The sequence below is a fragment of the Coregonus clupeaformis genome, chromosome 21 (genome assembly GCF_020615455.1).
Source record: "Coregonus clupeaformis isolate EN_2021a chromosome 21, ASM2061545v1, whole genome shotgun sequence".
Taxonomy (NCBI): domain Eukaryota; kingdom Metazoa; phylum Chordata; class Actinopteri; order Salmoniformes; family Salmonidae; genus Coregonus; species Coregonus clupeaformis.
In genome coordinates, this window is record NC_059212.1 from 19528642 (window position 1) to 19556466 (window position 27825).

Below are 27825 nucleotides of genomic sequence, written 5' to 3' on the forward strand. Positions count from 1 at the left end.
CGATGTTTAGATTTTGGCAGTGGCGATTGAACTGTCAAGCAGTAAACGATTTTTAAACTTTATGAACCTTTCCTTTTAAAAGATCACCGCGTATTTACCTATTACACTAGCTAACTAACTTTATCCAGAGTACCACTGCATATCTTTGCTATACAGCGTCAGTTAGCTAACTAGCTAGCTAAAAAGAACCCTAGCAACCTGGTGATTGATAAACTGGCTAGCGAGTTGTTGATGTTAGCTAGCTAGCTAACGTTAGCGTGTGCAAATGACACCCACCAATGTTTAATAACAACGATGAGGATCTTGTCGAAGATGTGGCAAGTTTAAGGAATCAATTACGATTGACTGAGATTAGTTTGCAAAGTTTGGGAGAACAATTAAGGTAAGCGACGCTAACTTAGCTGCTAACTATCACAATAGACATGGCTAACTTGATTTCCCCACTTAGTCACAGGTAGGTGCCAGTCATGGTGGCCAAAGCCAGGAAAATGTAATTTCCTCACGCACATAGCCCAATTGACAAACAGACTGTTAGGTCCTCTGAAAGTCCAACAGGTGTAACACTTACTTTGACATGTCTTTTCTCCATCCTCCCAGTCACTCAGGACATGAAAGTCACAGTGAGCGCTCTGAGAAGAGTTTAGTCGATGGGTTGCCAGGTCTTCTGTCTCTAGAGGACCTGCAGCGGCCTGATGTCCCTCATCCTCCACCTGGCAACCCAAATCTTGAGCGACCCCTCCACAGGAGTAGGACAGCTGAGAGACAGGCCTGTGAAAGCCTACCCAGTACTGACTCCAGGGTGAGAGAGAGAGAGACATCCCCTTTATTTAGAGGTGGACCAGTATATGTTACTGTATGTCACTATGTATGTGTGTGGTCGTTTGTGCACTAACTCTGCTCTAGCTATAATGTCACAGACTTTGTCTGTTTGCGTAACATTATTGTGAGTTGAGTGTGTTTCTTGTCTGTGTGTGTGTGTTGGGTTTGTGGTTCATGTCTTAACCTGTCTATACCTCTGTATCCATCAGTGCTCCTCATCCAGGGCAGTGAAGATGGAGGTTGCCCCCCTCAGGAAGAAGCTAGGCTGCCTGCGTCAGGAGAATGCCTCCCTGGCTGTGGAGAACAGACAGCTCATCAGTGACCTGGAGGCGGCCCAGATTGAACTGGCCAGCTCTAAAACCAAGGTACTAAGTGAGAACAACCATGAATGTAAAGATCATTGACATTCGCTAGGAGAGATGCTAAATGGTCTGTGTATCTGCTCTTCCTTCAGGTCCGTCTCCTGGGCTCCACAGTAGGGGCTAAGACCTCCAGTGTGACCGTCATGAGGGAGCAGATCCTGGGCTTGGAGGCCGAGGTGGAGGCCCAGGCCAAAGAACTCCGGTCAGTTGGCATCTTTTTTATTGCCGTGTCCTTAAATGTAAGATTGTAATTAAGTTAAGTCTCACTGAATTTGTATTTTCCAATATCTTTTTCAGAATGAAAATAGAACTGAATTGAATGTTGTAGTTGTTGTTGACTTGTTGTTGATTTAGGACTGCAGAGTTGAAGGCAGAGCAGAGCCAGCAGGCAGCAGCCCAGAGTGACAGACAGGTAGCCGAGCTCAGAGACGAACTGAGCATGCTCAGAACAGAGCTTACCGACACAACCAGACAAGGAAAACGGTAACACTTGACACTTGTTTCCTCTTGCATTATTTTGTTTTAGCTTTGTTTCTCCCCATCTAAAATAATTTGCCCCCTATTGATTTCAATGATTTTTGGTGCTGGCATCCTAGGATGTTCCTTCAGGCCCTTAGTGCCTGGACATAGGCAACAATCTAGCTAAGGAAAACACTGACACTTGTTGCTCATTCACGGTCATAACCATGTATTTTAGTGTGAAATAACGACAGTGCACTGAGCTGTCTCGTTTCTTACAGAGCGGAGCAACAAAGGAACCAAGCCCTTCGAAATGCAGAGAAACTCACAGACGCTTTCAAAGACTACAAGACAAATATTTCCATTAAGCTGAAAAAGGTATCTCATTGAAGCCTTACTTAGTTCAGCAGAGTAAATAATTAGTAGTGACCGACCCTTTGACATTATGGCTTGACTGTGTTTCCAAGGTCATGGAGAGCGAGAGCAAACTGAAGGAGAGTCTGATAGTGTGTGACCGAGAGAGAGAGGAGCTGGAGAGCAAGTGCACCGTGATGGAGAGAGTGCAAGAGGAGCAGGGCCAAACCATCAGGTGGGTGTGGGCATTATCATCACCAGGGCCTAAAAGTACCACCTGCCAAATGCGGGTAGATTTTGGCATTGGCGGGTAATATGTATATTTCACCAGCCACGTTGGTGGGTGGTCAGGGCTCCACAGTGCACACGTTTCACTCGCATTTGTGAATAAAAAATAGTTGCGTATGATCACATTTATAGCTAAATACATTCTGCAGTAGCTATTTTCAAAGTATTTCTGCCGTTTTGTTTCAATATACCACTACTTACTAGTTATACATTTGTTTTAGAAACATTACAAAGCATGCATACTAGAGTTGGTCAGTAATGATGTAAAAGAGTTGAAGGCGAGTCTTGAAATGAGTGACGGAAAAGCTGCGATAATGGAGAAAGATACAAAAAAACTAAAAGAAACGGTCACTAAGCTGCTAATGAGAACCTTGACGACCTTGTACCTAGCCGGTGGGGATTCCGGTGGGGTACCCCCACCCAGGTAGTGGCAGTGCTGGCAACACTGGCTGCAGTAACCCATGGGGAGGGGGTCACACTCAGACAACCAGAGAGGGGGCTTATTATTGTGGCCCAAGTGGCACAAAATAATCAAAGGTCTGACTGCACGGAGATGCTTGGGGAAAATGGTTACAACGGGGGACCAGAGTGTTTGTGTCTCAGGTGAAGAGGGTGGATCTGATCTCCATCACCTAGGACTTGACATAGATTAAATAGATTAATCAAATCTCACATTGTTGTCAATTTTTGCTCAATCTTGCATGCTTTATCAAACAGCTGTATCTGTATATGCATTCGTAAATCAGGTCCTTTCTTAAGTTGGGCTCTGGGATGTAACAACCGTTGAGCATCTGATCTTATTGTGGAGGAAAGGGGTTGAGTGTGTTAGAGTATGTGCGTGTATGTTTATCCCACATATATATATATTGAGGTGAGAGCATTGGAAATGCTTTTGGTGGTTGACCTGCTTCTGTTTTGTGGGTGGCACTGTGTGCTGTTTTCGATGGATGGGTCCTGGCCTCTCGGGGGCCTGGGGGGACGGGGGTGGTATGCTGGTCACTGGGATGATGGCCCAACTTGGGATGGTGGAGATAATATAAGGCAAGTACTGGAAACAATATAACACTATGAAAAATCTGGGAAACCAGGCCTACTATTCATAGCAGACTTTGAAAAGGCATTTGATAAAGTACGACTGAGGTTTATATATAAATGCCTGGAGCATTTCAATTTTGGAGAATCTCTTATAAATTGGGTTAAAATCATGTATAGTAACCCTAGGTGTAAAATAGTAAATAATGGCTATTTCTCAGAAAGTTTTAAACTGTCAAGAGGAGTGAAACAAGGTTGTCCGCTATCGGCATATCTATTTATTATTGCCATCGAGATGTTAGCTATTAAAATCAGATTCAACAATAATATCAAGGGATTAGAAATCCAGTGCTTAGAAACAAAGGTGTCATTGTACGCTGATGATTCATGTTTTCTTTTAAATCCACAACTTGAATCCCTCCACAGCCTAATAGAGGATCTAGATACATTTTCTAACCTCTCTGGATTACAACCAAATTATGATAAATGTACTATATTACGTATTGGATCACTAAAAAAGACAACTTTTACCTTACCATGTAGTTTACCAATTAAATGGTCTGATGGTGATGTGGATATACTCAGCATACATATCCCAAATGAAATAAATGATCACACTCCAATAAATTTTAATAGAAAGTTAGCCAAAATCGATAAGATCTTGCTACCATGGGAAGGTAAATACCTGTCTATTTGTGGAAAAATCACCCTGATTAACTCTTTAGTATTATCCCAGTTTACCTATTTGCTTATGGTCTTGCCTACGCCTAGTGAACAGTTTTTAAAAAATGTATATGAGAAAAGAAGATTCCATTTTATTTGGAACGGCAAGCCAGACAAAATTAAACGGGCCTATGTATATAATGAATATGAATTCGGAGGACAGAAATTATTAAATATTAAAGCATTAGACCAATCACTAAAAGCTTCAGTCATACAAAAGTTATACTTAAATCTGAACTGGTTCTCTACCAAATTAGTAAGATTGTCTCACCCAATGTTCAAGAATGGCCTTTTTCCCTTTATTCAGATTACAACCTCTCACTTTCAGTTATTTGAAAAGGAAATAATTTCCCAAATATCACTATTTCTAAAACAAGCCATAGAAAATTGGTTGCAATTTCAATTTAATCCTCCAGAAACGACAGAACAAATAATGCAACAAATATTGTGGTTAAACTCAAATATACTAATTGATAAAAAACCTTATTTTCTTTAGACAAAATTTACAAAAAAATGTATAATCTTCGTAAATGATATAATCGGTAGGACTGGTGGAGTTATGTCACACATGCAGCTAACAAAAACATATGGAAATGTCTGCTCTACCCAAAATGACAACCAAATAATTGCAGCATTACCGCGAAAATGGAAAAGGAAAGTGGAAGGGTGAAAAAGTATAGAACTATACTGTCGGCCTTGCATTAAAGAATATACAGTGGGGGGAAAAAGTATTTAATCAGCCATAAATTGTGCAAGTTCTCCCACTTAAAAAGATGAGAGAGGCCTGTAATTTTCATCATAGGTACACGTCAACTATGACAGACAAATTGAGGAATATAATCCAGAAAATCACATTGTAGGATTTTTAATGAATTTATTTGCAAATTATGGTGGAAAATAAGTATTTGGTCACCTACAAACAAGCAAGATTTCTGGCTCTCACAGACCTGTAACTTCTTCTTTAAGAGGCTCCTCTGTCCTCCACTCGTTACCTGTATTAATGGCACCTGTTTTGAACTTGTTATCAGTATAAAAGACACCTGTCCACAACCTCAAACAGTCACACTCCAAACTCCACTATGGCCAAGACCAAAGAGCTGTCAAAGGACACCAGAAACAAAATTGTAGACCTGCACCAGGCTGGGAAGACTGAATCTGCAATAGGTAAGCAGCTTGGTTTGAAGAAATCAACTGTGGGAGCAATTATTAGGAAATGGAAGACATACAAGACCACTGATAATCTCCGTCGATCTGGGGGCTCCACGCAAGATCTCACCCCGTGGGGTCAAAATGATCACAAGAATGGTGAGCAAAAATCCCAGAACCACACGGGGGACCTAGTGAATGACCTGCAGAGAGCTGGGACCAAAGTAACAAAGCCTACCATCAGTAACACACTACGCCGCCAGGGACTCAAATCCTGCAGTGCCAGACGTGTCCCCCTGCTTAAGCCAGTACATGTCCAGGCCCGTCTGAAGTTTGCTAGAGTGCATTTGGATGATCCAGAAGAGGATTGGGAGAATGTCATATGGTCAGATGAAACCAAAATAGAACTTTTTTGGTAAAAACTCAACTCGTCGTGTTTGGAGGACAAAGAATGCTGAGTTGCATCCAAAGAACACCATACCTACTGTGAAGCATGGGGGTGGAAACATCATGCTTTGGGGCTGTTTTTTCTGCAAAGGGACCAGGACGACTGATCCGTGTAAAGGAAAGAATGAATGGGGCCATGTATCGTGAGATTTTGAGTGAAAACCTCCTTCCATCAGCAAGGGCATTGAAGATGAAACGTGGCTGGGTCTTTCAGCATGACAATGATCCCAAACACACCGCCCGGGCAACGAAGGAGTGGCTTCGTAAGAAGCATTTCAAGGTCCTGGAGTGGCCTAGCCAGTCTCCAGATCTCAACCCCATAGAAAATCTTTGGAGGGAGTTGAAAGTCCGTGTTGCCCAGTGACAGCCCCAAAACATCACTGCTCTAGAGGAGATCTGCATGGAGGAATGGGCCAAAATACCAGCAACAGTGTGTGAAAACCTTGTGAAGACTTACAGAAAACGTTTGACCTGTGTCATTGCCAACAAAGGGTATATAACAAAGTATTGAGAAACTTTTGTTATTGACCAAATACTTATTTTCCACCATAATTTGCAAATAAATTCATTAAAAATCCTACAATTTGATTTTCTGGATTTTTTTCCCTCATTTTGTCTGTCATAGTTGACGTGTACCTATGATGAAAATTACAGGCCTCTCTCATCTTTTTAAGTGGGAGAACTTGCACAATTGGTGGCTGACTAAATACTTTTTTCCCCCAATGTAATTGGTTAAAGAAAATTGTGATAAATTAAAAAAGTATACCAGTTTCATTTAAGGACGTCCCATATAGATTGCAAAATAGTTGGGAAGAGATTTTTGACGTACCGATTCCATGGCATAATGTTTATGAATTGATACGCAAAACGACGCCGGATTCAAAACTTAGAATTTTTCAATTTAAATTATTATATAAAATTCTTGCTACCAATATAATGTTATTTATATGGGGGATACAATCTTACCAGCTCTGCAGATTTAGCTGCGAAAGACAGAATCATTTGTTTTGGTACTGTCCATTTGTAGCTTGTTTTTGGACAGAGGTCCAGGAATGGCTAAAGGATTGCAATATTTACTTGGAGCTAACCCTGCAGATAGCACTACTGGGTGATCTGAAAAGTCATAGTCAATCGATCAATAAAATAATAATACTTTTAGCAAAACATTTTAGTTTTCAATTTACGATCTGTAAAAACAATGAGAATAGAAAGGTTCAGAACTTTTGTAAAACATCACAGTACAGTTGAAAAATATATGGCAAATAGAAATCCAATATGGATGGTGTTAAGAGATAGATGGGAGGTGTTGAATGGAGCTGAAGGATGGGACTAATAACAACAACTAATAACAACAAGATAACTAATGTAAAGCATACTGTGTCCATAATAAGTATATAGGTTGAGAGCTTTTGTGAAAGAGCACAGTTAGAAAAATATGGCATATAGAAGAAAACCAGATGGACATCATGAAAATGATCGGAGGAAGTTCAGGAGTAAAAACAAACAAAATATAATTATTGTAGAATTTGACTGTGTCCATAAAATATATATAGTATGTTTGGGCTGGAAGTAGAGGCCTAAGCGTTGTTGTTCACTAGTTTACTCCAATTGCGGAAGGGGTGGTGGTTGTTGTAAAGTAATGAAGGATATGTGTGTATGTATGTATGTTTATGTGTGTGTGTGTGTTTATTTATGTATGTATGTATGTATGTATGTATGTATGTATGTATATGTATGCGAGGAAAATAAACATATGGGGGATTGGAAGTGATGCAGACAATTACATTGATGGAAGTTACAATCTATCTGAAATATTAAAGCTGATCTGCCTCCTACATCCGTTTTGTTGGTGTAATTATACCGAACATAAATGTTTTGGTTGTTAATAAATCTGAGTGGCTGATAGATTTTTGTATCTACCTCACTAAGTGGCTGGTGGACCAAAAAGTTAATTTAAGGCCCTGATCATCACGGAGTCCAGTAGCTAGCTATACGGTTAGAGGTGTTTTCAGAGAATATTCACACCCGTTCACTTTTTCAACATTTTGTTGTTACAGCCTGAATTTAAAATGGATAAAATTGAGATTTTGGCATACACACAATACCCCATAATGTAAAAGTGTTTTTTAAACTCATTCATAAAAAATTAAAAGCTGAAATGTCTTGAGTCAATAAGTATTCAGCCCCTTTGTTATGGCAAGCCTAAGTAAGTTTAGTAGTAAAAATGTGCTTAATAAGTTGCATAGACTCACTCTGTGTGCAGTAATAGTGTTTAACATGATTTTTGAATGATTACCTCATCTCTGTACCCCACACATACAATTATATGTAAGGTCCCTCAGTCAAGCAGTGAATTTCAAACAGATTCAACCACAAATACCAGGGAAGTTTTCCAATGCCTCGCAAAGAAGGGCACCTATTGGTAGAGGGGTAAAAAAAAAAAGCAGACATTGAATATCCCTTTGAGCATGGTGAAGTTATTAATGACACTTTGGATGGCGTATCAATACACCCAGACCAGGATTTCCGTTAGCTGGTAGTAGCCGGCTCTTGTCCAATATATATTTTTGGAAAAACCCATAAATAATAATACAAAAAAAATCCCATTTCGAAAAAATGCTTTTTGGGGTATTCATTGATGGAAATACCAGTAGATGGAAATACTTTTGACTGGGCATGCTCATCAGTCTTTAGGGGAATTTCAATAATTTTGTGGAATTAAATTGGCTTGTGTGTACAGTATTCGTTATGTATCTTATTTATCACATGCGTACAGCATACATATACAGAGCCTTTGAGCGGAAAATCTGCCAGACAGCTCAAGAGCTGCTGCTGCAGCATCTTGTGGTGCTTTCAAGACAACTGGGAACTCTGAAAAATACGAGGTCAAATCATGACATCAGTGATCTTTAGTTCGGAAAGTTGGAGCTCTAGAAAGAGGCCCGAGTTCTGGATTTGGAGTTCCGAGTTGGATGATCGTTCAAAACCGCTTTTCCCAATCAGAGAACGTTTTTTCCCCCAGTTCCCAGTTGTCTTGAGCGCACTGAAGTCGGAAGTCTGAGATTTCCGAGTTCCCAGTATTTTTCAACGCGACATCGAATGGCAATGGAAGGCAGGCTTCTTCATCAGCCTGTCACACACCATTCCAATGAGTTGGAGGCAGTATGCATTTTGAAAACATATACCTAATTGTTTGAAACTCGAACGTCTTAATGAGGCATGCCTTGCTTCAAAGTAGCCTATTAGATATCCTTTCTTTCTAAATTTCTAATGAATATTTTCATCTCTTTCACATGAAACCGCTAATGTGTGCAATGCCCTTTTGACAGCTGTGTTTTCCCTCTAATTGCATTATGGAACGAACATTTGCGCGTAGCTTACTGCCTTGTGCGTATTGCTGCGCTTATAATGTGAATAAATTATAGTTTATCTACATTTTTAAGTTAAACGTTCTGATCTGTTGGATCAGACTCATTTCTTTTTTAATTGTATTTTTTTTTATGTAGCCTAGTCATACTTGGTTGTATGAATTTGGGATCGATCGCCCCACAACTGTCCCGGAGTCTGTTTGGAATAGGCTATTTCTTTCTTGACAAGCTGACCAATAGAATAGGTAGCCTAAACTTTTCTACTATAGTAGATTGACATAGGCTAGTGATTTTGCTGTTTGTTACTCGTCGTGTTGGCTCAGATGAATTACCATATTCTAAATATAATTTATGTTATTCTGAGCAATGTGGGTGGACGCACTAATCAGGTTACGCACACAATGCATATGGGTCTGGTCAATTTCTCAAATGTCAGGCAAATTAAAATGTCCAACGCCACATTTTCCTAAGGGAAACCCTGACTCAGTCAGTACAAAGATACAGGCGTCCTTCCTAACTCAGTTGCTGGAGAGGAAGGAAACTGCTCAGGGATTTCACCATGAGGCCAATGATGACTTTAAAACAGTTACAGAGTTGAATGGCTGTGATAGGAGAAAACTGAGGATGGATCAACATTGTTGTTACACCACAATATTAACCTAATTGACAGAGTGAAAATAAGAAAGCCTGTACAGAATACAAATATTCCAAAACTTGCATCCTGTTTGCAACAAGGCACTAAAGTAATACTGCAAAAAATGTGGCAAAGCAATTAACCTTTTGTCCTGAATACAAAGTGTTATGTTTGGGGCAAATTCAATACAACACATTACTGATTACCGCACTCCATATTTTCATGCATGGTGGTTGCTGCATCATGTTATGGGTATGCTTGTAATCGTTAAGGACTGGGGAGTTTTTCAGGATAAAAAAAGAAACGTAATGGAGCTAAGCACAGGCAAAATCCTAGAGGAAAACCTGGTTCAGTCTGCTTTCCACCAGACACTAGGAGATGAATTCACCTTTCAGCAGGACAATAATCTAAAACACAAGGCCAAATCTTCGCTGGCGTTGCTTACCAAGAAGACAGTGAATGTTTCTGAGTGGCCGAGTTACAATTTTTACTTACATTTACTTGAAAATCTATGGCAAGACCTAAAAGGGTTGTCTAGCCAAACAACAACCAATTTGACAGAGCTTGAATAATTATTTCAAGAATAATGGCCAAATATTTGGCAAATATTGCACAATCCAGGTGTGGAAAACTCTTAGAGACTTACCCAGAAAGACTCACCGCTGTAATCGCTGCCAAAGCTGATTCTACAAAGTATTGACTCAGGGTTATGAATACTTACACTACCGTTCAAAAGTTTGGGGTCACTTAGAAATGTCCTTGTTTTCTAAAGAAAAGCAAATCTAACTGATCAGAAATACAGTGTAGACATTGTTAATGTTGTAAATGGCTATTGTAGCTGGAAACGGCTGATTAAAAAAAATATATATATATATGTCTACATAGGCGTACAGAGGCCCATTATCAGCAATCATCAGTCCTGTGTTCCAATGGCACGTTGTGTTTGCTAATCCAAGTTTATCATTTAAAAAGGCTAATTGATCATTAGAAAACCCTTTCGCAATTATGTTAGCACAGCTGAAAACTGTTGTGCTGATTAAAGAAGCAATAAAACTGGCCTTCTTGAGACTAGTTGAGTATCTGGAGCATCAGCAATTGTGGGTTCGATTACAGGCTCAAAATGGCCAGAAACAAATAACTTTCTTCTGAAACTCGTCAGTCTATTCTTGTTCTGAGAATTGAAGGCTATTCCATGCGAGAAATTGCCAAGAAACTGAAGATCTCGTACAACGCTGTGTACTACTCCCTTCACAGAACAGCGCAAACTGGCTCTAACCAGAATATAAAGAAGAGTGGGAGGCCCCGGTGCACAACTGAGCAAGAGGACAAATACATTAGTGTCTAGTTTGAGAAACAGACGCCTCACAGGTCCTCAACTGGAAGCTTCATTAAATAGTACCCGCAAAACACCAGTCTCAACGTCAACAGTGAAGAGGCGACTTCGGGATGCTGACCTTCTAGGCAGAGTAGCAAAGAAAAAGCCATATCTCAGACTGGCCAATAAAAAGAAAATATTAAGATGAGCAAAATAACATAGACACTGGACAGAGGAAGATTGGGAAAAGGTGTTATGGACAGACTAATTGAAGTTTGAGATGTTCGGATCACAAAGAAGAACAGTGGTGTGACGCAGACCAAATGAAAAGCTGCTGGAGGAGTGCTTGATGCCATCTGTCAAGCATGGTGGAGGCAATGTGATGGTCTGGGGGTGCTTTGGTGGTGGTAAAGTGGGAGATTTGTACAGGGTAAAAGGGATCTTGAAGAAGCAAGGCTATCACTCCATTTTGCAACGCCATGCCATACCCTGTGGACCGCACTTGATTGGAGCCAATTTCCTCCTACAACAGGACAATGACCCAAAGCACAGCTCCAAACTATGCAAGAACTATTTAGGAAAGAAGCAGTCAGCTGGTATTCTGTCTATAATGGAGTGGCCAGCACAGTCACCGGATCTCAACCCTATTGAGCTGTTGTGGGAGCAGCTTGACCGTGTGGTACGTAAGAAGTGCCCATCAAGCCAATCCAATTTGTGGGAGGTGCTTCAGGAAGCATGGGGTGAAATCTCTTCAGATTACCTCAACAAATTGACAACTAGAATGCCAAAGGTTTGCAAGGCTGTAATTGCTGCTAATTGAGGATTCTTTGACGAAAGCAAAGTTTGAAGGACACAATTATTATTTCAATTATTTCTAACCTTGTCAATGACTACATTTCCTATTCATTTTGCTATATTTCCTATTCAAACAAATTTTATATACGTTTTCATGGAAAACAAGGACATTTCTATGTGACCCCAAACTTTTGAACGGTAGTGTATGTAAATGAGTTATTTCTGTATTTAATTTTCAATATATTAGCAAATATTTCTAACAATATATGTAATTAAAACCATCTCTTTCTCCAGTGAGCTGAAGGAGGAGATCACCCAGGCACGCACACTCAACACAAAAACCTCTGAGCTTCAGGGACGTCTGGAGGAGGCTACCCAGCGGGCCTCGCGGCTGGAGATGGAGCTGGGGGAGCGGGCCTTGGCGGCCAGGGAGCTGACCTCTCTCCACAGGGAGACAGAGGACCTCCGGGCCCTCACCCAGTGCCAGGAACACAGGCTGGCCCAATGCCAGAGAGAGGCCCAGCAGAGCCAGGCTGAATTAGCTAGTCTGGAGAGCATACTGGCTTTGCTGCATCTCCGAGAGGTATGGAGGATTGGGGACGCGCGTACATACACACGCACGTACATAGACACACACACACACACACACACACACTCACTCCCATTCAGACATATATTTGCATGCACAAACACAGACAAACAACTTGGGGGGCATCTCAAAGCGATAGGGAGATCCTTCTTTAGACACTTGATGGGGTTGTGTTGTAACAGGGCGATGAGGGACCGCTCTGTGTGAAGCCCTGTATGCTGCCCCCAGTGGATTACATAGGAACTACAGACCTACTCCGACCCAAGCCAGGTGTGTGTACAGTACAACCAAATCACAGGCAGCTGGTGGCACATTAATTGGGGAGGACGGGTTCATAGTAATGACTAGAATGGAATGGTATCACACACGTTTGATACCGTTCCATTCATGCCATTCTAGCCATTATTATGAGCCGTCCTCCTGTGAACCAGATGTATATCTTTGAACTAAGTTGATGTATTTATTTTGTTGCCTGTGGTTGTTGGGCTGTGAGTGATTTTTCTTTATCTTGCTCTCTTCTACCTACCCCCTCTTCCAATCCATCCATCTCCCCCTTTTCCCTCTACACCCCTCCATCTCCCCCCTCTCCCCACTCCTCCAGGTGAGCACTACCAGCAGCTGCTCCCAGTGCTCCAGGCGGTGGAGGCAGAGCGGGGCAGACAAAGCTCCCTGGCCTCCAGGCTCCAGGAGAGGCTGTCTAAAGCCCAGGAGGAGGTCTCCTCCCTGCACAGCTCCATGGCCCAGAGGGCCTCTCACTACCAGCAGGTCCACAGCGAGCTGCTAGAGAGGGCCAGCCAGGCTACCGATGCCGAGAAGGAGGTGAGGAGAATGAGTTGGGAAGGGGAGAGGTGTGCCGAGTCCAAAACCACCAGCCGCTGCCTCTTCCCTTATCCCTTCTGGGTTTGCAGATCTGTAGTGAATGGATAAGCGTAGTAGTGATGGTTCATCTGGCCTTCCAGTGGACGTAGAGGTTCTGTCAGATCTGCCAACACAGATGGACTAGAGCTTGGCTTTGTTTTACACAACAACATGTAGTCTGAGTGTGTAGACCTGCAGTAGCGAATGTTTAGCGTTGTCTGTGTTTGTTTGTTGTCGCGTGTGTGCGCATGATAGGGTGCGTGTGTCTGAGGTGCGAGTCGTATTTGTTGAATTCTGACTGTCTCCCTATGGTGGTCTTGCTGTCCTGCTACAGTTGAAGAAGAAGAGTGCTCGTGTGGCGGCTCTGGAGAAACAGCTGCAGGAGAAGAGCTCTGCCTACTCGCTGGCCGCCCTGAAGAACACTCAGCTGGAGCAGGAGCTGCTGGTACACACACACACACACACACACACACACACACACACACACACACACACACACACACACACACACACACACACACACACACACACACACACGTCACACACACACACACACACACACACACACACACACGTCACACACACACACACACACACACACACACACACACACACGTCACATTAAGTGACTCATAAAGGATGCTCATTGTAATGAGCTACTCTTTCATTCTCTTTCTCTACTCTCTTTCTCTCACCCCAGGAGAAGACAAGTGGTATCCAGCACTACCAGTCTGTGATGACCAAGAAGCAGAGGGACTTCCAGCAGGCTCTGGACAAAAGTAAAAAGGACTGTGCTGACCAGTGCAAGGAGCTGCAGGATAGAGTGAAAGTGGTGAGTCTTGTGTTTGTGTGTGGATTTACTAATTTCACTGTCTTTCTTCCTCATTCTTATAGACAGTTCCTGATTTATCATCAACTTCCTGTGTCACTTTATCTTTGTGACTTTTATCATCCTGACAGTCTCACTCTCCCTTATCTCATTTCCTTTATCGTTCTAGGAAAGAGAACAACATATGCACACCCAATGTTTTTGGACATGTGCTGGAGATCAAATAATGGAATCAAGCAAAAGTCAAATGTAGTTGTGGACTCTCTCAGTAGTAGTGGCTTTCTCCCTTTTTAACTCTTTGCCTCTGTCCCTGTCTCTCGCTCTTGCTCCTTCCCTGTCTCTAGCTGCAGTTGTCTCTGGACCAGACCCGGGCCCAGCTCTCAGAGCTGGAGCAGGCTGTGTGTTATGCCCAGAGGGAGAGACACGAGGCCCAGAGCACAGCCCACCTGCTGCAGGTCTCCCTGGACCAGCTCACGCAGGTCAGAGCCACCACAGCTATACAGTTTCAGACTACACATCCTCTCATCCACCACTACTATGTAACTGGGATGCATGGCCCGGCAGCCATTTTGTGCCAGAACACTCATTAAATGACATTTCATGACCGTACATGAATCCATAGCGTTAATGTAATGAGATTGGCGACCTTGAATGTCTTGCTTGTGTGCTCTGTACCTTTTCATGAAACCTCAATGTACCCATCACCAGGAGAGAGAGACCACAGTGAGACACAGTGAGGAGGCTCTACAGAGTGTCAAAGAGCAGGCCACAAAGTCTTCCACCAAGGTTGGTGCACAATACATGGAAAATACTGTACTGAATGCTATACCCAGGTTTTTCTAGCCCTCAGTTTAAATGCATATCAACTGTATGTACTGTAGTCTACAAACACGTGTGATTGAACAATTACTACAGTAACAGTCTTGTGCTTGGTGATGACATATCAAAATCAAATCGAATGTCTTACTGTTATCTTACCGTAGATCATTGACAAGGATGTATGGCAAGGTGGCAAGGAAAAATAACATGTATGTTTGACATCAATACAGAACATATAACATGACCGTTTGACATGAGTATGTTGTGTGTCTGTGTTTGAGGTGAGGCAGCTGGAGACAGCCCTGTCGTCCTGCAGAGATGAGCTGAGCTCCTACCTACTGCAGATGGAGGACGCTAAGGAGCGCTATCAGAGACAGCTGGACGTCAAGGTCCAAGAGGTGTGTGTCTGTGTTACATGTTGGTACCTACCTGTTGCTTATACTCCATTGTGACTGTCTGACAGTCTCTGCTACCATGCTTGTGTGTGTGTGTGTGCGTGTGTCTCACTTTGTTGTGTGTGCGTGTGTGACAGTCCGTGTGTGTGTGTGTGTGTGTGTAACCCCCTGTCCCGCTATACTCCACAGCTGTCGTCTCTGCGGGAGGAGTTGCGTGGCAGTACTCTGGTGTGTAGTCGCTCCAGTGAGCAGTGTGTCCAGCTCCAGTACTCTCTGCAGCGGCAGCAGAGCATGTTACAGGAGAGCAGCACCCGTGTGGCCGAACTGGAGGAAAGCCAGAGCCAGCTACAGGGACAGGTACGGAAGCCTGCTGGAGAGACTGAGAAATACTCTACCTAGACGGCAGGTAGGAATATGTGTCTTGTAGACAGGGAGAACGCTGACATTGCAGTGATACCGAAGGTAAAACATTTTTCATGGAGCTAGCTACCGGGAAATGGACATTTGATGGAGAGACCCAGGTTGTATGTCAATGGTCAGTAGTCTTCATGGGTCTTCATGCAACTGAATAAGCAGGACACAGCCTATTCTATTGACTTCAGTGTTAAAGTGCTTCCAATAACACCCCCTGAAAAGCAAATGCATATATTCAATGCTTTCACTTCAATACATTTGAGTATTTAACTTATCAGGGACCTTTATGTGGTTATAATCATGGGAGCTAATCATTTCACATGTTCTTGCAACATTGTTCGTGTGAGAGTGTTCCTTTTTCTTTCTCAAACTTCCCTCACAACAAGAACATAGTACAATGACTCCATTTACCAAAGCCGATATAAATCTATGAACTTGCGGGCAGGACTTTTCTGTCTACAAAGTGTGGCTTGACAGGGGACATGAGAGCTGAACTTCCCACAGGCAACATGCTTTCTGTGTAAACCTTTGTCAACTAGGTTATCATCAAGTCTTCCATTGTTTTAAGGTGAATCATGTAATTGGGTATTTTACTGTAAGAAAAACACATAGCAAAACAACAACAAAAACATTTGTCTCCATGACTACTATACACAGGTATAAATACAACTTACTGTAAAGTAAAACCAGTTGTATTACGGTATTTGTAGCCTATGTTCAGGATAGTGCTTAAACATGATATTACTAATTGAGTATGGGATATTAATATATAATATGAATGATATTTGTTGCCAGGTGTCTGCGTTGGAGCAGGAGTTGGAGCGTGCGCGCTTGTCTCTGGAGGAGGAGCTGAGGAGGAAAGAGAAGGAGGTGCAGGAGGCTGACAAGGAGGTGCAAGAGAAGAGGAGACAGGCTGCACAGCTCTCTGGCTCTGTCACGTAAGACTAGACAGAAGATTTTTATTCATTCAAATTAAACATATTTGTCTATACTTAGTTTGCGATAGAACGCTTCAGTCACACAATTCACTAAATGTAATTTAATTCAGACATTGCATTAACGTCTGATTCGTTAATCAAGCCATTCAAATATGCTTATTTGTTTGTTTACCCTGAAAACAAACACATTTTATGATATCTGATCCATGAAAAGTTGAGTTTAAAATAACCCTCAAGCCATTGTGCCACACTGAACCATACCGTACTGTTGTTCAATGGAAGTTGTTGGAGTTCAGTCCAGACAGAGCAGCTCCTGCCCTGTAACAGAAAGAGCGAGAAGGAGAGAAATGTTCCCATCGGCATAGTGCTGACAGAATAAGACAGTCCCATGACTCTAGTGCCTCTACAACCAGAGGGTTTACTGTCCCCCACGCCACACTCTCCCTTGTCATGGGTATATATACAGCGTTCCACTCTCTGAAGCATCCTCCTTAGAGAGAGGGCTTAGGGAGCTTCACTTAGGGTGGAGTTGAACACTTATTAAAAGAGCGTAGCAAAGCATAGAGGAGCACTTTGACTAGGAAAGCACATTGCTTTGTCTATTAAGTCGCTACTTAGGAAGGATCGATACTCGGATCGTACTCAGTTCTAACTCTCGTTGCTCAGTTAGTACTCTACTTCAGGTTACTCCGTTAGTACTCTAGTTATTGTTAGTCAGTTAGTACTCTAGTTATAGTTACTCAGTTAGTACTCTAGTTATAGTTACTCAGTTAGTACTCTAGTTCGGTCCAAGTCATATAGAGCCTGAGTTGGCTCCATGTTCTTGCGGGTCGTGCAGGGGTCTATGTTGCGGAGAGGATTCCTAATGGGGGCACATTTGTGCACAGTTCGGTAGGCGCCAGATGGAGGGTGTCTAGGATGTGTGTGAGTGCAGGGTGTGAATCTCTGCATGTCTGTACCTTTACATGTATTTTTATCTGTGTGAGGATACTTGTATGCTAACTAACTGTGTGTGCATGTGTATTCCAGTCAGCTGTCGTCTGAGATGAATAAGTGTCGTGGGGAGCTGTCATCCATGGAGCAGGAGCTGCAAAGGCTGCGGAGGGATGCCAGCATGAAGTCCTCCCAGCTCAGCTGCATGGAGGAGACCCTGCAGCAGACCCAGGGCCTACTGGAGAAGAAGAATGACGCGGGTAAGACAAACTGGGGGGATTTAATTTCTTTATGTCAGTCTTTATTTCTTCAATCCTTCAGTCATTCATTCAATTTTATTTAGATTTTTCGTGATTACTGTATATATCCCCCACGGTCTGCGTTCCATTGACCTCTTTATCACATCTATAGTCATTGTGGAAACCCTTTCTCCTCCTCCTCCTCCTCCTCCTCCCCCCCTCCATGCAGTTGTGGACTTGGAGGAGAAGCTCCACCGCTGTGAGGAGGACAGGCGGAACTCTGTGCAGCGGGCGCAGACTCTGGAGGGACAGCTACAGGGGGTGCGCGGTGAGATGCACGACACCCTAGAGAACCTACAGGAGCTGAGAGACCTGTTACAGCGCACGCAGCTCAGCGCAGACGAACGACAGACATCACTGGAGAAACTGTCCGCCGAGCTCAGGTGAGCCTCTCTCTGCCAACCACCCGACAGACACACACCTTTGACCGGTGGTGTCCATTTGTTGCTCTGCTGAACAAAACACATCTCCCCTCAAATCTTTAGGAAATGCTTCCTAAACAAAATAAACTCAGAACATAAATAAAAGTCCCCCACCCCAAGTACATTTTTTTATGGAAAATGCAGGGTTAGTTTGAAGGTAAAGGTATTCATAGTTCATTTTTGCAACCTATTTCATCCCACGTTTAATTGAAGAAGCGCTGGCAGCACACCGGAAGTCACACGCGCTTTCAATGGCCTGTGTAACCATGGCAACCACTGACCGGTCGAGCGCTGGGGATTTGTCTGAGACGTCGTTGACGGGCGATTTGGGAAGACTGAATCAGAAGTCATATGTTTAGGATATGGGTCAGATTTAAGAAGAATTGATTTTGGATTACCTTGTTTTTCTTTTGAAAAAGTAAATATAATATACTGTATGTAATATGTATCCTATTTGTAAAGTAAATATTATGTACTGTGCATATTTTATTTGTTGAGAATTAGTTGCAATGTTGAAAGCATAACTTTTCTTTGCACTAAAACCTGACTTGAGGATAGGCTATCCATGTGTAGTTCGTCTCTGGCTGAGTTAGTGTCTGTCATTCATAATATGTATCATGCTATATTATGTTGTTGATATATGTCATAATATATTTTTATAATATATAAATTGTGTATTGTTTTGAGGCTTTGTTGCAGTCAGTGAACAAACAGCATTTGCTTTGGGTACACACACACACACACACACACACACACACACACACACACAGACACACACACACACACACACAGACACACACACACAGAGACAGACACACGACCCACACTGATACCAAGCACAACAGGATTTTACATCCATTCCAAATACAATATCATCTGTCTGCTATGGATTCAAACCCTCAGTCTGATACCAACCAGTTCATATCTGGTAAACGTCTTTGTCAAAAACACAATTGTCCCCCACCCAGCATGCCCCCAGCCAATATGACTTGACAAGTGGACAGTGTCACAAACTTTCTAACGGCACGTTCTAATCAGGTGAATGTAATGGCTAGGTATTATTGTGAAGCTTTGACAGTTTTACATGTCGATTTATCTCTCACTGTCAATCAAACATAAAACAAGTACAGTAACACCTGATGAAGATCTGTAAATCCTATTGAGCAGCTACAGTGCTGAACCCCACCATCTCAACCACTGATACAATATAATTAAAGACATGTATGTAAAAGTAAAGGCCTAAAAAAGGCTGAGGGGATCAGTTTGAGCAAGGCAAGGCGCAGAATCACTAGTCTTGGCCACATAATGAGTAGTTATTTGGGAGGCAAGGGGATTTGTAGATCAGTGATTTAGACTTCAATGTAGTTGATCTCAAACACTCACAATATCTCTGCATTACAGTCTCAAGTAGTTTTCCTTTGATTCCCCCCAGTGTGTGTGTGTGTGACTGAAACAAAATGCCTGCTACACAGCTGGGATCAGATGTTGAGATCTTCTGTGTGAAATAGAACATGCCCCTGGTGTACAGTGATTTCACAGCCCAAATATGTATGAACATTTAGTGTGTGTAGGTTTCCCAGCTCCACGAAACATGATTCCAGATCCACATGTTGGTGTGTGTTAGTGTGTGTTTGAAGATGTCCTATCCCTGTGTAACGTGTGGCTTTGTGCTACAGGGAAAGCCAGATGGAGTTGGAGGAGAGGAACCACGAGGTGTTGGACATGGACACAGCATTGAAGGAGAGACAGGGGGAGCTCCAACAGAGAGCACAGCTGGTATGCACACACACACACTAAACCGAGGCAACATTTGATTGCATGGCGTGCTACATGAGGTTTATTTAACTTGAATGGATGGAATGCTAACAGATTTTAGAGCTTCTCTCTCTGTGTCTCCCTCCTCTTCCTCAGCTGGGCCAGTTGGATGTGGCCATCAGAGACCATAAGCTGGAGATGGACAAGAAGGTTCAGTCCCTACAGCAGGCTCTGGATCAGAGAGAGAGAGAGGTCAAAGACCGAGACAAACGGGTAAAAGTCCCCATTACACACAGACTTCTATTCTTCATTTGGGATCATTGTTGCCCCTGGAAAGCATATTCCTGTTACAAGTACTGTCCATTCTGCTATAGTGATATAGCTGAAGTACTGTTGTTGTTGACTACCACCTCATGTTTTGGCTCCACAGGTAGAGTTTTTGAGTGAGAGGTTAGACCTGCTAAAAGCACAACTACAAGGGAAGGAGGATTCTGAGAAGGTATGGTGGGAGGAATGGATCTATTGATCGATAGAGGGAAAAGTTGAAGTACGGAAAGATGGGAAAATACTTATGGTATCATTATACTGATGGAGGGACAGATAAATGGTTGAAAGTTATCGTTGAACAGAGAAGTTGTTATATACCTCAATTATGGTGTGAATAAAATGCCACCAATAGCATACAACTTAGAAACTTTAGCAATTGGCAAGATGCTTCTGGATCATAACCTCATAATGGAATATCATGCATTGTTCAGTGTTTCCTTTTTGGAACCTTTTGAATGAACCACAGAAGGAACCATGACAAGCTTCAAGTCTATTTGGAGTAATCCATAGAGGAAATGCTTTAAAAAATCTATGGACTGACCATCTAGGCTCCGTCTGATTAACCTTTGACCTTTTGCTCCAGGACTCTCTGGGGCAGGGCCAGAACCTGCGTGTGTGTCGGGAGGAGCTGCAGAGAACAACGCAAGAGCTCCAGAAGACGACGCAAGAGCTGCAGGACACACAGACTCGCTGCGAGAGCCTGATAAGAGAGCTGGACAGCATCACTCAACATGCCAGGGAAAAGGTGAAACCTTCATTTTGTTGCTGTTTATAAAAGGTCATGCCCAATAAATCCATGTATTCTTGCTGTATCCATAATAACAAAGTGTGGTATTTCTGTCAATTCTTCAATGGTCAGATGATGACCTTAACTGTGTTGTTGGGTCTCATGTAGGAGGTGCAGGTGAGGAGTCTGGAGGAGAAGCTGTCTGCCAGGGAGGGCCGCTGGGTCCAGGGGGAGGCCAGACTGCAAGTCACCATCTCCTCCCTACAGCAGGAGCTGGAGCAGGAGAGGGAACAGCACAGCAAGGAGGTACAACAAGGCCCAAGAACTGTGGATGTCTCTGTAGTACAGCCTGTCTGTCTTTGTTTCAGTCACTGTCTCTGTAGTACAGCCTGTCTGTCTCTGTTTCAGTCACTGTCTCTGTAGTACAGCCTGTCTGTCTCTGTTTCAGTCACTGTCTCTGTAGTACAGCCTGTCTGTCTCTGTTTCAGTCACTGTCTCTGTAGTACAGCCTGTCTGTCTCTGTTTCAGTCACTGTCTCTGTAGTACAGCCTGTCTGTCTCTGTTTCAGTCACTGTCTCTGTCTGTCTCTGTTTCAGTCACTGTCTCTGTCTGTCTCTGTTTCAGTCACTGTCTCTGTCTGTCTCTGTTTCAGTCACTGTCTGTCTCTGTTTCAGTCACTGTCTCTGTCTGTCTCTGTTTCAGTCACTGTCTCTGTCTGTCTCTGTTTCAGTCACTGTCTCTGTCTGTCCATTTGTCTGTCTCTGTTTCAGTCACTGTCTCTGTAGTACAGCCTGGCTGTCTCTGTTTCAGTCACTGTCTCTGTTTCAGTCACTGTATCTGTCTGTCTCTGTTTCAGTCACTGTCTCTGTCTGTCCATTTGTCTTGTCTCTTTCTCTCACGCACACTCCATCTTCCTCTTTCTCCATTGTTCTTTGTTTCTGTCATCCTCTACTGTAGGGGTATTCTACCAGAGCCTGATGTTTTTCTGTTCTACCTGATAATTAATTGCACCCACCTGGTGTCTCATGTCTAAATCAGTCCCTGATTAGAGGGGAAGAATGGAAAAAAACACAGTGGAACTGGCTTCGAGATCCAGAGTTGAGTTTGAGGGCTCTACTGTATACAGTGGGGGAAAAAAAGTATTTAGTCAGCCACCAATTGTGCAAGTTATCCCACTTAAAAAGATGAGAGAGGCCTGTAATTTTCATCATAGGTACACGTCAACTATGACAGACAAAATGAGAAAAAAAATTCCAGAAAATCACATTGTAGAATTTTTTATGAATTTATTTGCAAATTATGGTGGAAAATAAGTATTTGGTCAATAACAAAAGTTTCTCAATACTTTATATACAGTGGGGAAAAAAAGTATTTAGTCAGCCACCAATTGTGCAAGTTCTCCCACTTAAAAAGATGAGAGAGGCCTGTAATTTTCATCATAGGTACACGTCAACTATGACAGACAAAATGAGAAAAAAAAATCCAGAAAATCACATTGTAGGATTTTTAATGATTTTATTTGCAAATTATGGTGGAAAATAAGTATTTGGTCAATAACAAAAGTTTCTCAATACTTTGTTATATACCCTTTGTTGGCAATGACACAGGTCAAACGTTTTCTGTAAGTCTTCACAAGGTTTTCACACACTGTTGCTGGTATTTTGGCCCATTCCTCCATGCAGATCTCCTCTAGAGCAGTGATGTTTTGGGGCTGTCGCTGGGCAACACAGACTTTCAACTCCCTCCAAAGATTTTCAATGGGGTTGAGATCTGGAGACTGGCTAGGCCACTCCAGGACCTTGAAATGCTTCTTACGAAGCCACTCCTTCTTTGCCCGGGCGGTGTGTTTGGGATCATTGTCATGCTGAAAGACACAGCCACGTTTCATCTTCAATGCCCTTGCTGATGGAAGGAGGTTTTCACTCAAAATCTCACGATACATGGCCCCATTCATTCTTTCCTTTACACGGATCAGTCGTCCTGGTCCCTTTGCAGAAAAACAGCCCCCAAAGCATGATGTTTCCACCCCCCATGCTTCACAGTAGGTATTGTGTTCTTTGGATGCAACTCAGCATTCTTTGTCCTCCAAACACGACGAGTTGAGTTTTTACCAAAAAGTTATATTTTGGTTTCATCTGACCATATGACATTCTCCCAATCCTCTTCTGGATCATCCAAATGCACTCTAGCAAACTTCAGACGGGCCTGGACATGTACTGGCTTAAGCAGGGGGACACGTCTGGCACTGCAGGATTTGAGTCCCTGGCGGCGTAGTGTGTTACTGATGGAAGGCTTTGTTACTTTGGTCCCAGCTCTCTGCAGGTCATTCACTAGGCCCCCCGTGTGGTTCTGGGATTTTTGCTCACCGTTCTTGTGATCATTTTGACCCCACGGGGTGAGATCTTGCCTGGAGCCCCAGATCGAGGGAGATTATCAGTGGTCTTGTATGTCTTCCATTTCCTAATAATTGCTCCCACAGTTGATTTCTTCAAACCAAGCTGCTTACCTATTGCAGATTCAGTCTTCCCAGCCTGGTGCAGGTCTACAATTTTGTTTCTGGTGTCCTTTGACAGCTCTTTGGTCTTGGCCATAGTGGAGTTTGGAGTGTGACTGTTTGAGGTTGTGGACAGGTGTCTTTTATACTGATAACAAGTTCAAACAGGTGCCATTAATACAGGTAACGAGTGGAGGACAGAGGAGCCTCTTAAAGAAGAAGTTAAAGGTCTGTGAGAGCCAGAAATCTTGCTTGTTTGTAGGTGACCAAATACTTATTTTCCACCATAATTTGCAAATAAATTCATTAAAAATCCTACAATGTGATTTTCTGGATTATTTTTCCTCAATTTGTCTGTCATAGTTGACGTGTACCTATGATGAAAATTACAGGCCACTCTCATCTTTTTAAGTGGGAGAACATGCACAATTGGTGGCTGACTAAATACATTTTTCCCCCACTGTATATCACCTCATCCATGCTCTTGGATCAATCTCTTCCCCAGTTCCTCTTTCACTTCTTTGTTTCTCTTCATTTCCCTAATCACCTGTTATTTTACACATGTAATAACTGCTGAAGTTCCTAGAGTACGCGCTGTAACTTCTCTCTCCTCCTTCCCCTTTCTCCATTGCCCCTCCCTCAGCTTTGCTCCCTGCAGCAGACGCGGGGCCAGCTTCTGAAGGTGTCGGAGCAGATGAGCTGCAGCCTGCGGAGCTCCCAGGAGCACCTGGCCTCCAGACTGCAGCAGAGCCAGCTGCTGCTAGAGCAGACCAGGGCCCAGGTGGCCCACCTGCAAGCCCAGCTCCACACCAACCAGACCAGCCTGCAGAGCGCCCGCGAGGCCCTGCTCATCAAGGTAGAGTACAGGAGGACTGGGCTAGTGAAGTGTACCCCCCCCCACCCCCTACTGGGCATGAACATATACTCCAATTTCATTGTGCTGTCTTCCTCCAAGATGGAGGACATTTTAGAGAGGAAATAATTGCCTCATCCTATAAGGTATTAAGAAATGGTGAAGGAGTCAGGGCAGCCTCTATTCAAATGTGATTAGGGTCCCCTGGGAAACACTGACCAACACTTTGGTTCGTAGATTTAAAAATCAATTTTTCTGGCGCTCCTTAATTTTATTTGGTGCTATTAACTTTTGGCCTAGCTGATAGTTTTACCTCGTTGTCAGTAACCAGGTTTCCATCCAACCATTCCATGTGGATGAATTACCTGACGCATAACTCACAACAGGCCTGATGGAAACAAGGCATTTGTTATAAAAAAATCCTAATGTTGACTAAACAAAACACACTGGACAAGGGCGGATAATTTGTGAAATTGATTATGCGACAATTGCGGTGGAAACACCTTTTATGCACAAATATTTATATAATAACCATCATATCAAAATAAACTTGGAGTCATGCAATGATATGTTACGTTGTAGGCCTACCACCATGACGTAGAAAAGCATTACGTTTATAGGCAGATTTAAATTAGTTATGATGAACTTCACATGATTCAGTGCACAGTGATCATGCACATTTTCATTAAATATCGAGGGTAGACTATTATTTGAATGCTGGCGCTTGGCTGCCAATTATCAAATCAAATAATCTTGCTCTAATCCGTATCTCATCATATAACCTACCCCTTGTCTAGAGAGCATGCCCCAATACCAGATTGGGCAAGTTTGCTATTTATCCCAACAGTTTTTGTGACAAAACCATCAGTAGAGTTGAAAATGTGATGAAAGGTTGAACATGGGGAATTACGCATAAAAGTGCTTTTAATGTAACACACACAGCTTTTTATCCGCAACAAGTCAGTTTGATGGAAACACACCTCTGGTGGAAAAATAAAACCTAGCTACTGAATGACTGACTCTTCTCATCCCTTCCTACAGGAGTCAGAAGTCACCCGCCTACAGGCCAGAATTTCCAGTCTGGAGAGAGCTACAGAGCTGCACCATGCCACATTCCACCTTCACCCAGAGATCACCCTGCCCTCATCCCCTCCACCCCCTCACACACACCACCATTCTCCCCCACACACTCACTCATGCACCCACTCTCCTCATAAACACACCCGCTCCTCCCCACCCACACACACCCACACCCCTCACAAACTCTCCCATCACTCTCCACCACCCACTCACTCTCACACCCGTTCCCCTCCATCCCCACACATACAACACTACTCCCCTCCTCGCCCGCCCCAAACCCACAGTCCAGACTGGCCCGTGGAGGGCAGCAGTGTGGACTCCTCCCTTGATCTCCCTCAGAACCTGAAGGCCACGTTACGGGAAGCCCTGGGTCAACACCTCCCCTGGGACACCTCCTTTCTGTCCCCCACCCCTTACCAGCCTGACCACAGCTGGCAGGGCCTCAGCCGCCTGGAGGCCGCCTCTGCCTCAGACCTCTCCTTCAACCCCCTCACCTACATGGTGGACAAAATGTCGGAGGAGAAGGAGGGGAGAGACCCAGAAAGAGAGTCCCTCCTCAGGCAGGAGACCCAGGAGGAGATGGACATGAGCTCCCTGACGGGCATGCTGAGGTTTGTCAACCAGACACTGGCCCTGCAGGAGGACCCATCCCTCTGGGGCTCCACGGGCCTCTCAGAGGCTGAGCACACCCTCACACTGCAGGTAAGCATGAGCAACTCTCTCTGGGGTACAAAGGATGAAATGAGGTCATAGCTGTAGTTTTAGCATTGGTAATTGTGATGATTGATGAAATGGTTAGTGCAGTATGAAAATGTATGCACTCACTAACTGTAAGTCGCTCTGGATAAGAGCGTCTGCTAAATGACTAAAATGTAAATGTAAATGCTTGTTTAATTACTTTTGTATAGGTAGTTGAGAGCTGGCCGACACTCTAACAAAGAAAACGTTGAAAACAGACAGAAAGCTGTGGCTAACCTTACACACACACACACACACAAGGATCTCTCAAATAATGACACACCTGCTGTTAAAATAGTTCCTTCAATAACTAGGTCAGAGGGACCACACCTTTATTCAAACATCCACTCAAAGAAAGGGGCCTCCCGAGTGGCGCAGCGGTCTAAGGCACTGCATCGCAGTGTTGCGGCGTCACTACAGCCTGGGGTTCGATCATTACCGGCCGTGACCGGGAGTCCCATAGGGCGGCGCACAATTGGCCCAGCGTCGTCCGGGTTAGGGGAGGGCCGGGCGCCTGCAGGCTGACTTTGGTCGTCAGTTGAACGGTGTTTCCTCATTGGTGCAGCTGGCTTCCGGGTTAAGCGGGTGGGTGTTAATTGGTGTTAACATTTCAATCTTTTTTACTTATTCTTTGATCTGTCAGTTTTTTTTTTTTACTGCTCAACCCTTATGGTGGGTCGCGACTCAAGACACCTCAATTGGTGGGTCACAAAGCAAAAAAGTTTGGGAACCCCTGCCCTATGTTTCCACTAATACAATTCTGCGTAATTGACATTGCAGCTATAGTATTAATTGCATGGAATGAGGAATGGTTGAAATGAAAGGGATTCTGCAAACAACTTGGTTTATCCGATAAATAAGCAATAAATACATTAACTAAACAATATCCTTGTAGTGAAGAGCTCACTCCTTCACAGTAGTATAGGAATGCTGTCCTACGTTTAGGCTCTAAACAACAGAATATCTGCTCCTAGTGACACAATGGACACCTCTGTTATTTCACTAATCCATATCGGTGTTTCATTTTCAGGGGGACCTTAAAGATGGTGGATGCTGTTCTACGGGGAACGTGTAACAGTGGGATCCATTTAGACTTTTGCACTGTCGTTTTTGAAGACATTGTGTGTGTGTGTGTGTGTGTGTGTGTGTGAGTGTTTTTTAGTGTGTGTTTGTGAATGAAGCATCAGGCCACACTACTGTCTGGTAGGAATTGGTTTCATTACATTTCACTCCAGCTCAGGCTTGCCCTGGATATGGCTGCCAAGCTTCATGCTCTTTTACCTAGACACATGTTGTATATACAGTGAGCTCCAAAAGTATTAGGATAGTGACACATTTGTTGTTGTTTTGGCTCTGTACTCCAGCACTTTGGATTTGAAACGGTACAATGACTGTGAGGTTAAAGTGCAAACTGTCAGCTTTAATTTGAGGCTATTTTAATCCATATGGAGTGAACCGTTTGGGAATTACAGCACTTTTTGTACATAAGTCTCCCCATTTCAGGGGACCAAATGTATTGGGACAAATTCACTTATGTATATTAAAGTGTATGCATTCACTAACTGTAAGTCGCTCTGGATAAGAGCGTCTGCTAAACGACTAAAATGTCAATG

General features: G+C 43.3%; 1 protein-coding gene across 1 annotated transcript; it reads left to right on the forward strand.

Annotated features, from left to right (window-relative positions):
• ccdc18 (coiled-coil domain containing 18) lies at positions 1-27775 on the forward strand. The gene is made up of 27 exons (XM_041841714.2): positions 1-382; positions 598-799; positions 1029-1184; positions 1274-1383; positions 1536-1664; positions 1922-2018; positions 2108-2229; positions 12037-12325; positions 12514-12601; positions 12933-13150; positions 13524-13634; positions 13890-14021; positions 14363-14497; positions 14727-14804; positions 15119-15235; positions 15422-15589; positions 16442-16584; positions 17614-17777; positions 17986-18199; positions 19915-20014; positions 20150-20266; positions 20424-20492; positions 20904-21065; positions 21216-21353; positions 24185-24397; positions 25436-26176; positions 27243-27775. Exons 1-27 carry the CDS (start codon positions 279-281, stop codon positions 27285-27287), a joined length of 4362 nt encoding a protein of 1453 aa, XP_041697648.2. The 5' UTR covers positions 1-278; the 3' UTR covers positions 27288-27775.
• Positions 27776-27825: the final 50 nt, after the last annotated feature.